At 38.2% G+C, this 14952-nt stretch overlaps 1 protein-coding gene across 1 annotated transcript in view; it reads left to right on the plus strand.

The window, feature by feature from the left end:
* LOC150095059 (dynein regulatory complex protein 9-like) overlaps positions 1-14952 on the plus strand; it is a 132846-nt gene that overhangs the window by 12124 nt on the left and 105770 nt on the right. The window contains exon 3 of the mRNA XM_090411183.1: positions 7008-7150. Within this exon, the coding sequence (XP_090267309.1) occupies positions 7008-7150 (143 nt within the window). The remainder of the gene's footprint in view (positions 1-7007; positions 7151-14952) is intronic.

The following is a 14952-nucleotide window of genomic DNA, read 5'->3' on the forward strand; positions in this document are numbered from 1 at the left end:
GACATTCAAATTACTGAAGGGTTTCTATAAGATTAATTCAGAAGATATTTTTGAGAATAGGACTGGTGGTGGGAGGACTAGGGTCCATACATGGAAGCTGGGCAAGAGTGTGGTTAGTAAGAGTGTTAGAGCTAGGTTTTTTACTTGGAGAGTGGTGAATGAGTGGAATAAGCTGCCAGAGTCTGTTGGGGGTGCCATGACATAAATAAGTTCAAGGCGAAGTATGATAGATACTGTGTGAATGTCGAATAGTTGTTCTTGACATGATGTTAGGGCCTTCCTCGATGAGTCTATGGACTCCTTGGAGTTGCCCGTAACAATAATAATATCACAGAAATAATGTGCATAAGCATACTAAAGCTACACTGCTGTTTGAGTAGTGTAGGAATGATGTAACGTGCAATGACAAGCGCAAACGAATATCGCGTTACATTGCAGTTCATTTGTTTCGTAATCTAAAGCGTTAATCAAACAATTCCAATTATTAACTATTCAATCACTGTAAACATAAGCTGTAACATTTAACATTTTGTATTGCATTTATATAATGTTGTAAGCATTGTTATTATTTATAAACGCAAACAAAATTTATTTTTTTCATTTTTTCCTTGGGGGTGACGCAGTGTCGCAGTGCTTATGTATGGGCTGCCACTAGTCAGTATAGATGAAGCCCTTTGGTTGAAAAGACCTGGGTTCGATTCCCGTCTGTGATGTGAGGAACCTCTGTCTGGTCTCTTTTGATGAAAGGTAAGTTAGCCTGTCTCATAGGAAGGTAGGGAGTTTTTTCACCCGAAAACTCGGGATTTTAACCCCCAGGAACAGGCAAACCGGCCCCTAAAACACACACTGATTACAGTCAGGAATACTTAAGAAACTGTTTCTCCCAGCCATAGGCCTGATTCATCAGCTATGCTGGTTGATGGAAAAAAAATTTTTTTCACTTGGCTATGCTACCAATTATATATTTGGTTTAATCCTTTATTATTATTATTATTAATATTATTCAGGCCTTCATGGAGTCAAAAGACTTATCGTGGGAGGTCGTTTTTAGGAAATACAAAGTCTGTCATACCACTCCTTGAATCCATTAACCGTCTCCACTCCAACCACTCTCTCAGGCAATGCATTCCAAGGTTCAACCACCCTCCACACAAAGAAACCACTCCTCATCCTCTTGCACATAGCCTCCTTTCGTAACTTCCAGGGATGGCCCCTTATCATCGCTCCTTTCTGCCGTTCGACCAAGTGAAAGAACTCTCCAATGTCTACCCTGTACTGTCTCTCAACAGTTTAAAAGTCTCGATCATATCACCTCTCCTTCTTCTATCCACCAAACTCTGCAGTCCACATTCCCTCAGTCGATCCTCATAACTATGCTTGTACAGTCCTGAAACCCTCTTCGTTATCCACCTCTGTGCCCTTTCCACAGTCAATTTATTCCCTTCAAATCCTGGGGACCAAATCTGAGAACAATCTAAGTGTGGTCTGATCAGGGCCTTATACAACGGAATGATAACTCTTTTATCTCTGCAGGTCAGCATCCTTCTCAGTATTGCAGCAATCCTCTGAGTTACCCTCACCACCTTTGCAATATGCTCTCTGAATTTCAGTTTTCTATCAATCATCATCCCCAGATCTCTTGTCTCCCCCTACCTCCTCCAGTACAGCTCCTCCAATAGAGTATGCATCCTCCCATTGATGGATCCAAAACCTCAAGACTTTACATTTTGCTGCATTGAACCAATAACCTCATTTATTTGTCCATCTGTCTAGTTTATTCAAATCCTCTTGCAGGGCTGCCATATCTACACATTTACTGATAACCCTTACCAACTTCACATCATCTGCAAACAATTGAATGTCCTTTTGCAATCCATTGACAATATCATTGATATAAAGATTGAACAATACAGGTCCCAGTACTGAGCCCTGTGGAACCCCACGTGTAACCTTCTGCTTCCTTGATATTGCCCCATCATACACAACTCTCTGATATCTATCAGTCAACCAATCCTGAATCCATTTGACTAACCCGACATTTAAACCCATGTGCTGCAACTTAATTATCAGCTTATCACATGGCACCCTGTCAAACGCCTTTGCAAAATCCAAAAAAATGGCAGTATATGTCTTTCCCTCATCAACTGCTCTTGTCACATTATTATAAAAGGCAATCATATTACTAAAACAAGAGTGTCCCTTAACAAATCCATGTTGACTCTCACAGATAACATTACCCTCATCTGCCCAACGCTATATATAGTCCCTCACTAATTTCTCCAAGACCTTAACAACTACTGATGACACACAAACAGGCCTATAATTAGACACTTCCAGTCTGCTACCGCACTTATGCAGTGACACTATCTTACCTTCCTTCTATTCCCTGGGTACCTTTCCTTCAGCCAGACTTTTATTGAAAAGCCAGGTCAACCGAGCTGTCAGTTCTTTAGCACATTCTCTCAAAACCCGTGGTGAAATACCGTCCAGTCCAACAGCTTTATTGGTATCCAGAGTACTCAGTATTTGGAAAACACTCTTCTCTTGCACCTCTAAACCCTGATCCTGCCCTATCCCTCTAATATTAAAACCTCCTCCAGGATGAAATACTCCAATAAAGTGTTCATTGAACAACTCCACTATGTCCTCTGCATCAGTCACTCTATTCCCATTTTTATCCCGCAATGTCATTCTTCCACAATCATTTCTCCGCCTACTGGCCACATAGCTAAAAATTCCCTAGGATTTTCTTTCGATCTTAGTGCCAATCTCTTCTCATATTCCAGTTTTGCCTTCCTCGCCATTCTGGTCACTCTCCTGGTCTGCTTCTTATGTTCTTCGTGTATCTGTCCTCCACCCCTATCCTTGTATATCTTCCATAATCTCTTTTTCAACTGCAGTTCCTGTTTGATATCGTTTGTCATCAACTTTACACCAAATTGTGTCCACTTCTTCACCCATGGAATATAGCTTACTATTGCTGCTAACAAATATTCTTTCACAATTTCCTAAGCACTAATGATAATCCTGGCCTTCCAATTCTGCCCTCCATGAAACTGCCTCTAGTTGATACCTAAGACTACTATAATCACCTGCCTTATAATTCCACATATGTTCCATTTCCTTTGATACCTGCATGTCTGTTCATCATCTAAGTCAAAACCACATGGTCACTCTCTCCAACTGGGGGGGGGGGGGAGAGATGTCATCTCACTTATTATCAGCTCTTCTGATGCTATGACCAAATCCAAATCTCTTGAACCTCTTGTTCCCTCCATCACATGCTGCCGAAGACATTTGTCCCTCAAGAATTCCAGAAATTCTATCCCCTTCTTACTACTTGCATTTTCCACTTCCCAGCTTATACTGCTGTAGTTAAAATCTCCCATAACAATCATTCTTCTTGCACATGCCAAGCTCAACTGCCTAAACATCTCCTGGTCCCCACCCTTTGTGCTCCCTGGTTTATAACAACACCCCAATAAATATCCTGTCTTGGCCACTTCTACCTCACACCATATTCTTTCAAAACCATTTGTGTCATTGCCTTCCAAAGCCTCTACTCTAAGAGAACATAAGTCATCACTTATCATAAGCAGTATTCCACCACCACATTTTCCTTTCCTGCTGAAAAATGCTGTACCCTGCCACTTCAATTCCGTTTATTATATCACCGTCCATCAACCACATCTCAGAGATCACAAACATTTTTGGCCAGGTTGATGCTATCAGCACCACCACCAATTCATTTCCTTTATTTCGGATACTCCTTGTATTAGTATAGAGCATAAAAATGTCACTGCTTCTATACTTATCATTGTCCCCCTCTCAACCCCCTGGGCCCAATGTTTCCTGACATCGTCCCCCTTCCCCCAAGCATCCATTCCCACAAGAGGCCATCCCTGCTACCATTCACCCTGGGAATTCTAGTTTCCCTGCATTGACACACTGACTCTTTCAGAAAACAACATCCAAGTGTAAGCAAACAAAGTTTGCGCCTGAAGTATTTTCAGGACTGGGGCAACTCTTGGCAAAGGTGGTATAAGTTCTCATCACTTGCCTTAGTATCCCATAATGCAAAGCACATCTCCTTGCAGACATATATAATGCTCTGCATTAAGGGAAAGGGTCACTACCCAGATCAGTTCTGATGTTTATTGAGGTCTCATCAGTGGGAGCCAGACCAAGAGGTGGTGATACTAAGTAATTGGTAGCATGGCCAAGTGAAAAAACTTCCATCAACTTATCTCTAATCCAGAGAATTTTAATAATAAGGTGTGGAAACAACTGGCATATGGAAATATGACTTCTTCATTACTTCGACCTTAGTATCACCACCTCTGGGTCTGGTTCCCACTGATGAGAACTCAATAAAGGACAAAACCGGTCTGGGTAGTGACCCTTATCTTAATGCAGAGCATTATACATCTGCAAGGAGATGTGCTTTGCATTATGGGATACTAAGGCAAGTGATGAGAACTTATACCATCTTTGCCACGAGTTGGCCCAGTCCTGAAAATACTTCAGGCGCAAACTTTGTTTGCTTACACTTGGATAAAGGATTAAACCAAATATATATTTGGTAGCTATGCTGGTGCCGTACCTCCCCTTAAAAGAGGCTCATGGCCAATGTATCATCGTACAAAATAAATAAATAAAACCAGGTAGGTACTTTAAGTCTACTAGAAATAGACTTTTGAGTAGTAGGATTTATAATTTGGTATGACAATTTCTTAAAATAAGATTTTTTTTTTTTCCTACAGAAATTCTACAGATACTTAGTGGTACCTAAGTATCAGCAATAATCAAGGCTTGAAAATAACACTCATCTGCTTATCCTTGATTTTACATTGATTTTTAGCAGTCAGCTAGCATTAGTTGGGTAGAAGAATCCTACCCACTGTCAGACTTTCATTAAATAACCATATAAAGGGCTGAGCCAACTGTGGTGCACAGTTGGCTATGCCCTTTAAAGTCTGGCAGTGGGTAGGATTCCTAAGGAGTGGAAAGAAAGCAAAATAGTACCACTCCACAAGCATTTTCTAGGACAGAAGTTTCCAATTATAGATCAGTCTGTATAACTGTAGTTGTGGTCAAGATGTTGAAGAGATTGATTAGGAATAGAATACAGGATTGGGTTGATGGACATAACATTCTTTATGATGGTCAGCATGGATTTGTAGAGGTCCTGTTTAGAATTTTACTTGCATTTTATGATAGAGCAACAGGTGTGTTAAATAAGGAAGAAATCATATACAGTGATGTTCTTGGACTTTGCAAAAGCATTTGATAGATTACCATTGATAAGTTGGTGTACAAGCTGCAAGTATGGGAATAGATAGTATATAGCAACGTTTCTCAAACTTTTTCTACAACGGAACACTTCACAAATCCTGAAATTTTAACGAAACACCTTGGTTAGAGTCCAGTATCATCAGTCTCATATTCAATGTAAAGCTAAGCGCACGCTATCGCCGCAGCAGGCTGTATCACATCACAAAATTGCAACAGCACACACTATAGACGTGCCAGGCTGCAGCACATCGCATTGACCTTGCTTGTGACCGCACGTTTCCTAGAATAGATGTCTCTGTACTTCACTCATACTCAGAGGTGTCGACAGCCGCAGGTGGCTGAGTCAAGGCCAATGCACGCTGGCCTTAATAGCACAATTTACATGCAAAGAGGAGACTTTCATTTTCCACAGAACACTGGTGCTCTGTGGAACATAGTTTGGAAAATGCTGGTATAGAGGTTAGATGGATCAGAGATTGGCTCTTTGAATGATACTGGTAAGTTGTGTGTGATGGAGCAGTATCTCAAAAAAAAGGAGGGTAAGCAATGTCGTGCCCCAGGATTTTATTCTTGGACCCCTGCTGTTTAGCTTGTTTATAAATGATATATCATATGGACTAACTGGGGATCTTCATTTATTTGCTGATGATGCAAAGTTGGGAAGAATTATAAGTAGCACTGCTGATGTTAATTCCCTTCAGGAAGATTTGAATAGATTTTTGACTTGAACAAAGGGTGGGGGTTGTAATTTTAATATCAATAAGTGCAAGGTGTTGCATTTTGGAGTGCAGAAATATAAGTCTGTGTGCTATATCGATGGTGCCATACTGCAGGAAGTGGATGAGATTAGAGATTTGGGAGTGTTGACAGTAGACTGAAGTTTAGAGGGCATATTGCTAGTGTTGCAATGGCTGCACATCATAGTGCTGCCATGATGAGAAGTACTCTAGCATGTGGGAATAAGGCAGTGGTTGTGCCACTGTATAAAGTACTGGTTAGACTACACTTGGACTGTTGTGCTCATATCTGGTCACCTGGTTTTGCAATGTCTCCACAGTGTGATGTGGAGACATTGCAGAGGGTCCAGAGGTGAGTGACTAAGATAATATCAGGACTTTGGACCACATCTTTTAACCCCTCTCTCTCTATAGAGAGAGATTGAAAAGATGTGGATTGCAGAGTTTAGTGGATAGGAGAAAAAGAGGTGATGTGATATGATAGAGTAAAAATAAAATAAACAATGATTATAATAAAAAATGACAATTATTAAAAAAAAAATTAAGTGGAACTACATCAGTTGCTACTTGTTGACTTCTCTACAGTCCTGTTATCGTTAGGTGCTGTCCATTGACCAGGCTTTCTTGTGTTAGTTCTGTCATCTTATTCAACACATAGCTATACCTGAATGCTATGTGTTGCAGATATGTCTCACATAGCATTCACATAAACTAACTTCAAGTTTAACTAATAGTATGATAGACTTTGTGTTGTCTAAGGTATACCATCACAATGAACCTTAGAACTTCATGGAGTTCTGCAATAATAATAAAATTAATTATGAATTTCACTTTTATGTTGTGACATGAGTCATTTTAATCTTTCTGGTGTGCATGTGATTGTATTGTATTTGTAATGAATATTATGAACTTATTGTATGAGCTACTTGTTTTACTTTTAAATATTAATGTTGTATTATTTACAATCTGTGAAAGAGTGAAGATTCTGATGATCAAAGTAGCCTATCAAGTAGTGATACAGCAACAAGCAATTTTGATGAAGAGCCTGGCATTCTGTATCTTCCTTCACTGGGAAGTAAAAAGATGCTTACAAGCATGGAAAAGCTGCAGATGGAAAGGTAAACAAGATTTAGCTTTTTTAATTATTATTATTATTAAGTGTTTGCTTTCAGAGTTCATGTACAGACCAAAGGGGTCCTTTAAGTCAGTGCTTCCCAAACTTCTGGATGTCAAGGCCCCTTTGCAAAAATTAAAATATTTCACGGCCCCCCCGCAAAAAAAATCGTAATAGAGAGATATATTATTATAATATTTATTGTATTTATATTCAATACAAAACACACACAGCGAATATTGCAAAAATCAAATGCATATATTACATTTTTTGCCTCTTACCGTTTGGTTCTGAAGACGATGCGGGCTGTTCTGGTAAAATATGAATTACTGTCCTCTTTTTTTTTTTTTTTTTTTTTGAGTCTGTTTCTGCTTCTTCTGATTGTTCGTAGGATTTTTTTTTTATTTTCAGCCACTTATCCATCTCAGGGTTAAATTTTTTAACATAGAATCGATCACCACTTACCGATACTGGCACACCACAGACTGATAACATGAAATTAGTGAATGTTACCTGAATAAGGGAATCCCCGGACCAGGAACATTTTTTTCTTTTGTGACTTTTCTCCCCTTTACGGTAATTAAGCCTAACGTGAAACAGACAGCAAAGGCAGGTTATTGAAACGTCCATATGATTGGTGCAGTATTAACAAAAGATTGCGCAACCGAAAGATAAAAGCATAGCTGACAATTGAGTTGAAATGCTAACTCTCTTCAACCGAATTCCATATGTGAAACTGCCATAACATTCATTATATATATATATATTACTTAGTTTTAACACTTTTACGAATTTTAACACGTTCGGTTGAATTTTATTGCTGCCTTGGGAAATCGAACTCAAACACACACATCTAATTAATAATAATAGTTTTTAGTTAGATACTGTGTTTGCCCATACAATATATGGTTTTGTTTCAGTCTATACAGCATAGTTTCTGTATGAGGGGACATGTGATTCATTAATTAGTGTGTTTTTATCCCAGTTGTCTCTAATTGCACTATTTGTTGAGAAATATATTACACAGACTCCTCATACCTTATTCACTGGCATAATAAAAGTACTTGTTTTTATTGCCCCTGCAGTATAGTGGCTGTTAGAGAGTGTGTTGTTTACCACTACAAGCGAGTTACTGCCTCCCCACATGAACTTGTTTAAGCCTTTTTTCATGTGTGAAGTATATGCGAAACTTTTATTGGTAACAGAAAACTAGCTCGGATGACAGTGATAATATAAAACGAGTTTTGATATGTATATAAAGTCAAAATCAACAGTCCCTGATTACCAACGCGTGATGAAAGGGACAGGAAGATTTGGAGCTTCCCTGGAGAGCATTCAAAGTAAATACAATTAACCACTGCTTTGAAATGAAACATATGAATAAGCAATATTTACTAATATTCATTAAGCGCCGAAATAGGCAGGAAGCAAAGTTTGTGAACCAACACCAATGTGCGAATTTTTCCATTAAAATATAAAAAATAACAAAAAAGAAATAATAAAAGTTAAATACGTTTCTTTTAAAATAAAAAATCTACTTAGTCTTAAAACATTTTAAATTTGTTTTCATTATTTCATGGCCCGCCTCAACAAAACCTACGGCCCCCAAGGGGGCCACGGCCCCCAGTTTGGGAAGCGCTGCTTTAAGTGATCTACAGCTGGTTTTCAAGAGAAGTCAATGTATAAGAGTACTGATCTGTATTAACATTGATAATATACTAATGTCTGTAGTTTTGTTTTTGACATGAAGTAATAAATAAGTAAATTATTTATTACTTCACATTATTTTAAATAATGTGTGTTTGGTATAGAAAAAAATAAGTGAAATATAGTTTTGAAAACTGTAACCACTATAATCAGTTGGATTCTATAATGTCATACGTATTAAAAACAGCACGTAAGTCCACAGTAATAACTTTAATTAATAAATAAGGTAGATATTTCATACTAAAAATAATAGTACATCTTCAGTGTTACAAACAGATAAGAATGGAGTACAAGTAACGAATATTCGGTGGGTCGCCTATTAAAATACAATTTTAATAGGCTAGGAAATGAAAGAAATTAATAAATAATTAATATTTAAGATAATTAGTTTTTTAAAGATTACATAAAATAAAAGTCTCCCAGATCTTCGAGAGAGAGAGGCAATCTTTTCGGTTTAAATTCGGTCGGTGTAAAAAAGCTTCACAACTTTCTTTAAAGAGGCGTTCATATTTGAACCTGCATCTATGAAGTAGAATAGCTTTATCCCACTGGATATTATGGGTAGTGGTAATACTATGTTGTGCTAGACCAGACTTCTGAGGTTTGTTGCAATCAATATAATATTGATGTTCTTTAATTCTTTTTTCCACAGAACGGCCAGTTTGTCCAAAATAAGAAACATTGCATTCACAAGGAATTTTGTAAACGCCAGCCAAAGACAGAGATGACAGTTTATCTTTTGTAGAAGGCAATAAGGAAGAAATTTTGTTGATAGGAATATAAGTGGGAATCAATTGGTACTTTTTTAAAATTCTACTTATAGGTTCTGAGATTCCTGGAATGTAGGGGTTTGGAACTCTGCGAACTGTTGAAGAAGCCTTAGGTATTGGAACATAAGATTCAATTATCTGTTGGATTTGATTAGGGTGGTAATTATTAGATACCATTAACTTTTTAATGATAGAAAGTTCTTGTTGTAAGATTTCTGGAGAAGAGCAAACTTTATGTGCCCTATTAATTAGAGACTTAAGAATGCCAAATTTTTGAGATGTATGGTGAACAGACATTTTATGAATGTATCTGGCAGTAAATGTGGGCTTTTGAAAGACGCTTGTAGATAAGGTACCAGAAGAAGTTCGAGTAATCAGGATGTCCATATAATAATAAAGTACCAGAATTTTCCTTTTCCATGGTGAATTGGATATGAGGATGAAGGCTATTTATCTGTTGTAGAAAGGTGGAAAGCTCATCTTCAGTATGTGACCAAATGGCAAAAACATCATCGACATAACAATACCAAAGAGATGGTTGAGGGTGAATGGATGAAAACATAGTCTCTTTGAATTGTTTCAAAAAATAGTTAGCCAAAGGTGGAGACAAATGACTACCCATGGCAGTACCTTCAACTTGTTTGTAGAACTTGTTTTTCCAACTAAAATAACCTGAATGAATAACAAATTCGAAAATTTTTGCGATATCTGGAGGGTAATCTTCATATAATAAATTGACTGTGTCAGCTAATGGGATATTGGTAAACAGAGATACAATGTCAAAACTGACTAACAACTCAGACTCTTTGATTTTTAAATCCTTGATTTTTTCCAGATATATAATAATATATCTATTTCTAAGGCCGATAAAGGAAAAGCTATTGTAATCATGAATAAGACTGACTATGAGACTAAAGTATCCAGTCTTTTAGAAGACACGTCTACCTACAAAGAGATCACGCATAATCCTACAAATTCTCAGATTAAACAATTAAATAAATTACTTGATGAGGTCATCAGTTGGGACCCAAATTATGTGGATAAATTATGCACCTACTTTGGAAGATCTCCTTGTCTATATGGTCTCCCAAAAATCCATAAAGAAGGCTATTCAGTATGACCAATCGTGAATTTCATTGATTCTCCTACTTACCGAATTGCAAAAGTCTTGTCTCGTTCTTTAAGTGCTCTCACTGGACATTCAAGATCCTACATAAAAAATTCAACAGATTTCTTGGAAAAAATCAAGGATTTAAAAATCAAAGATTCTGAGTTGTTAGTCAGTTTTGACATTGTATCTCTGTTTACCAATATCCCATTAGCCGACACAGTCAATTTATTATATGAAGATTACCTAAGGCTTCTTCAACAGTTCGCAGAGTTCCAATCCCCTACATTCCAGGAATCTCAGAACCTATAGGTAGAATTTTAAAAAAGTACCAATTGATTCCCACTTATATTCCTATCAACAAAATTTCTTCCTTATTGCCTTCTACAAAAGATAAACTGTCATCTCTGTCTTTGGCTGGCGTTTACAAAATTCCTTGTGAATGCAATGTTTCTTATTTTGGACAAACTGGCCATTCTGTGGTAAAAAGAATTAAAGAACATCAATATTATATTGATTACAACAAACCTCAGAAGTCTGGTCTGGCACAACACAGTATTACCACAACCCATAATATCCAGTGGGATAAAGTTGTGAAACTTTTTTACACCAACCGAATTTAAATCGAAATGATTGCCTCTCTCTCTCAAAGATCTGGAAGACTTTTATTTTATGTAATCTTTTAAAAAACTAATTATCTTAAATATTAATTATTTATTAATTTTTTTCATTTCCTAGCTCGCGACAACATTGTATTTTAATAGGTGATCCACCGAATATTCGTTACTTGTATTCTGTTCCTATCTGTTTGTAACACTGAAGATTTTCTATTATTTTTAGTACGAAATATCTACCGTATTTATTAATTAAAGTTATTACCGTGGACCTTACGTGTTGTTTTTAATAATTATACTATGCCACAGGTCCCTCTAAAAATATAATGTCATACATCATTTGAGCTGTTCTTTCATATGAATGGGTCAGTCGTTGTGTTGAAGCATGCTTGTGGTACTGTCACATCCACTTGACTGCATTAAAATTTAGCTTTAGGCTTTGATAGACACTAGGTAGTAGATGTTCTTCATTGACTGGTGAAATATCACTGCCTGGCTTATTGGAGGTCTGAAGTGGCAAATGCCTTGTTTGGTCTCTGGAGTCGGGATTCTGGTTTCTGTTTCTTGTTTCGGTCTCATGCCCATGGCATGAGACCGAAACAGGCCACATGACCTATATTCCATGATAGGAAGAAGAAGAAGAAGTATCCCATTTCTCTTCTCTGTGCTGTATGATACTCTTCAAATGTTTGTCATAAACATAACCACCTCCATTTCAAGGGTGGTGCCACAGCCAGTTGCCAGTTAGTGCACGGACTGGAATCTGTCAGTAATGAGTCTTACCAGCCACATAATCTGGCACAGAATCCTGCTGCCACATACTCTGTCAGGTCATGCCTGGGAAAGAGAGAGAGAGATCTGAGTAATTGTATGTAAGGGGGAAGGGGCACTGTCAAGGCCACGTCATGGCATAGAGACTGCTTTCTTTCTATTTGGATGTCATGTCCAAGAATCTATTGTCTCTCACTGCACAACTGCACTATATCTTTCCATCTAATCATAATCAAACTTAGGGAGACTTACAACAGTGCGACAAAAATGAATCTCCATAAACTAATTCCATCAAAAAATTAAATTATAACCAGTCACAACATACAAACCAAGCCAGAATCTCTTCACTAAAAACTCACTTTCATACTCACTTTACTAACATTCATAGCTTTAACACAAACATAAATATATTCACCATCACTTGCAGACTTTGAGACCAGACATCTTATTCCTGACAGAATCCCAGATCACAGCTACATCTACTACTGTCCACCTACAGTGCCAAACTATGCACTTAATGATTCTTTTTTGCTACAAGGGTGGCATTTGCACCTTTGTGAAATCTGACATAGCCTACCATAGAATGGTAGGCTATGACCTTCTTTGGCTTAAGGTTTCCTTGCCCCATTTAACACTGATTACAACTCAGACCTCTTCACATTCCTTTCCATGAAACTCGACCAGATGCAATCCAGTTTTCTGAATAGTAAGGTCATCTTCCTGAGCGACCTCAATGCCTACAATTACAACTGGCTCCCTTATTCTAATGCCGCCAACCAAGCTGGACAAGAAACAGATTTTTTGCCATAAGTAATGACCTAACACAAATCTTACATCTATGTAGTTGAATTCCTGATAACCCTCTTCACTCTCCAAATATTCAACTACGTAGATGTAAGATTTGTGTTAGGTCATTACACAGTTCTCCTTCCAGATACACTGCAGAGATCACCTCTCCTCTCGTCAACTCAGACCACATCTTATACAAGTCTTCTCCCACAGAATGCTCTTCCTCCAATCACTCCCAATATCACATCCTCTGGCACTACAAAGGTGCCATATAGTATGACCTCTGGAATTTTTGCTCCTCCTTTCCTTGGTCTGACTAATTTTTCTACTTATTTGGCCCCAACACCTGCTCTGAATGAGTCACAGAAATTATCACTGGCATGAATACCGTCAACCTTCGTACCCCCCCCCCCCATCTACTCAAAATCCTCATCTGCTTTTCACACCCTGGTTCAACAGAAAGTGTATCAAAACAATTAAAGAAAAAATTCAGTTTACTGCATGTGGCTCACATCAAGAAATCCAGCTTCATGCTCTCCCTATAACCAAACCACACACCACATGCAAATCAGTCATCAGCAAATCCAAATCTGATTTCATAAAGGCCAACAGCAGAAAACTTGTCTCCTCTCCAAACAGAACCTGTGCCTTCTGGTCACTTGCTAAGGCTGTTAGTTGCAACTTCTGTTCACCTCTCTCTCTCTCTCTCTCTCTCTCTTATTCCAGTGGCACTATTGTTACTTCACCCAAAAATAAAGCTAGCCTCCTAGCATCACTGTTCTCAAACCCATTGATGACCAAGAGAAATTATCACCTACTGTGCTGGAAACTGAGAACTGTTTGACTCCTGTATTTCACAAAACAGACATAAGAAAATTACTGGGCAATTTGGACACTAAAAAGTCTCTTGGTGCTGAATGGCATCTCTCCAATTGTTCTTAAACATTGTGCCGCAGAGTTAGCACCTGTCCAATATTGTCTATACAATCTGTTATATATAGCTAGCACTTATCCTCCCAATGTGTGAAAGCAATCGCATATCCAGCCTATTCCAAAAAATGGAGATCAAAATCTGTCATCAAACTGACCAATTGCCATCACCTCAGTCCTCTCCAAAATAATGGAGAAAGTCATCAATAGCCAACTCCTCACCACCTAGAAGCCAACCAATTAATCAATGACTACCAGTATGTATTGTGCCATTCAAGATCCACAGCTGATCTTGTAACCTACATCACATCTGAACATGTGCCATGGAAAGATCAGAGAAACTTGTGCTGTCACTCTTGACATTTCCAAAGCTTTCAAATGGGTGTGGCATCAAAGCCTACTAAACAAATTGCCATTCTTTGTTCTTCCTGCCACCCTCTGAAATTGGATAGCCAGATTTCTCTCTGGTAGTTCTCTGCGAGTCATAGTCATGGTCATCACATGTTCAGATGTGATGTAGGTTACAAGATCAGCTGTGGTCAAAGAAGCTGTGGACAAGGTCAGAGAAACTTGTGCTGTCACTCTTGACATTTCCAAAGCTTTCAAATGGGTGTGGCATCAAAGCCTACTAAACAAATTGCTATTCTTTGTTCTTCCTGCCACCCTCTGAAATTGGATAGCCAGATTTCTCTCTGGTAGTTCTCTGCGAGTCATAGTAGGTCACTATCTTTGAGCTTCATCACGAATGCTGTAGTGCCTCAAGACTCTGTCCTATCACCTACTTTCTCCTGTACATAAATGACCTAGAAAGAGTCTACTCACAATCACGGCTAATCCTATTCACAGCTTTTTAGATGATAGTACTCCCCACTTTTTCTATTCATTCGACATAGCATATAGTACTTTCACATCCCAGGCTACAAGGCAACCTACAATTAGTGCCTTAAATATTGATCTACATACTATCCTTCAATGCAGTGAGGACAACACTATTGTCATGTTCAGTGCCACCAAAACCCATCTTGCCTTTTCTTTTGCAAAAGAGGTCCCAGCTCATCCGAGTACTGCTTGAAATACTGCTTACAAATCATCAGACAGGATCAGATCCCCCTGCTTA

The sequence above is a fragment of the Typopeltis vanoorti genome, chromosome 21 (genome assembly GCF_054136105.1).
Source record: "Typopeltis vanoorti isolate ZY-2024b chromosome 21, IOZ_Tvanoo_1.0, whole genome shotgun sequence".
Classification (NCBI taxonomy): Eukaryota; Metazoa; Arthropoda; class Arachnida; order Uropygi; family Thelyphonidae; genus Typopeltis; species Typopeltis vanoorti.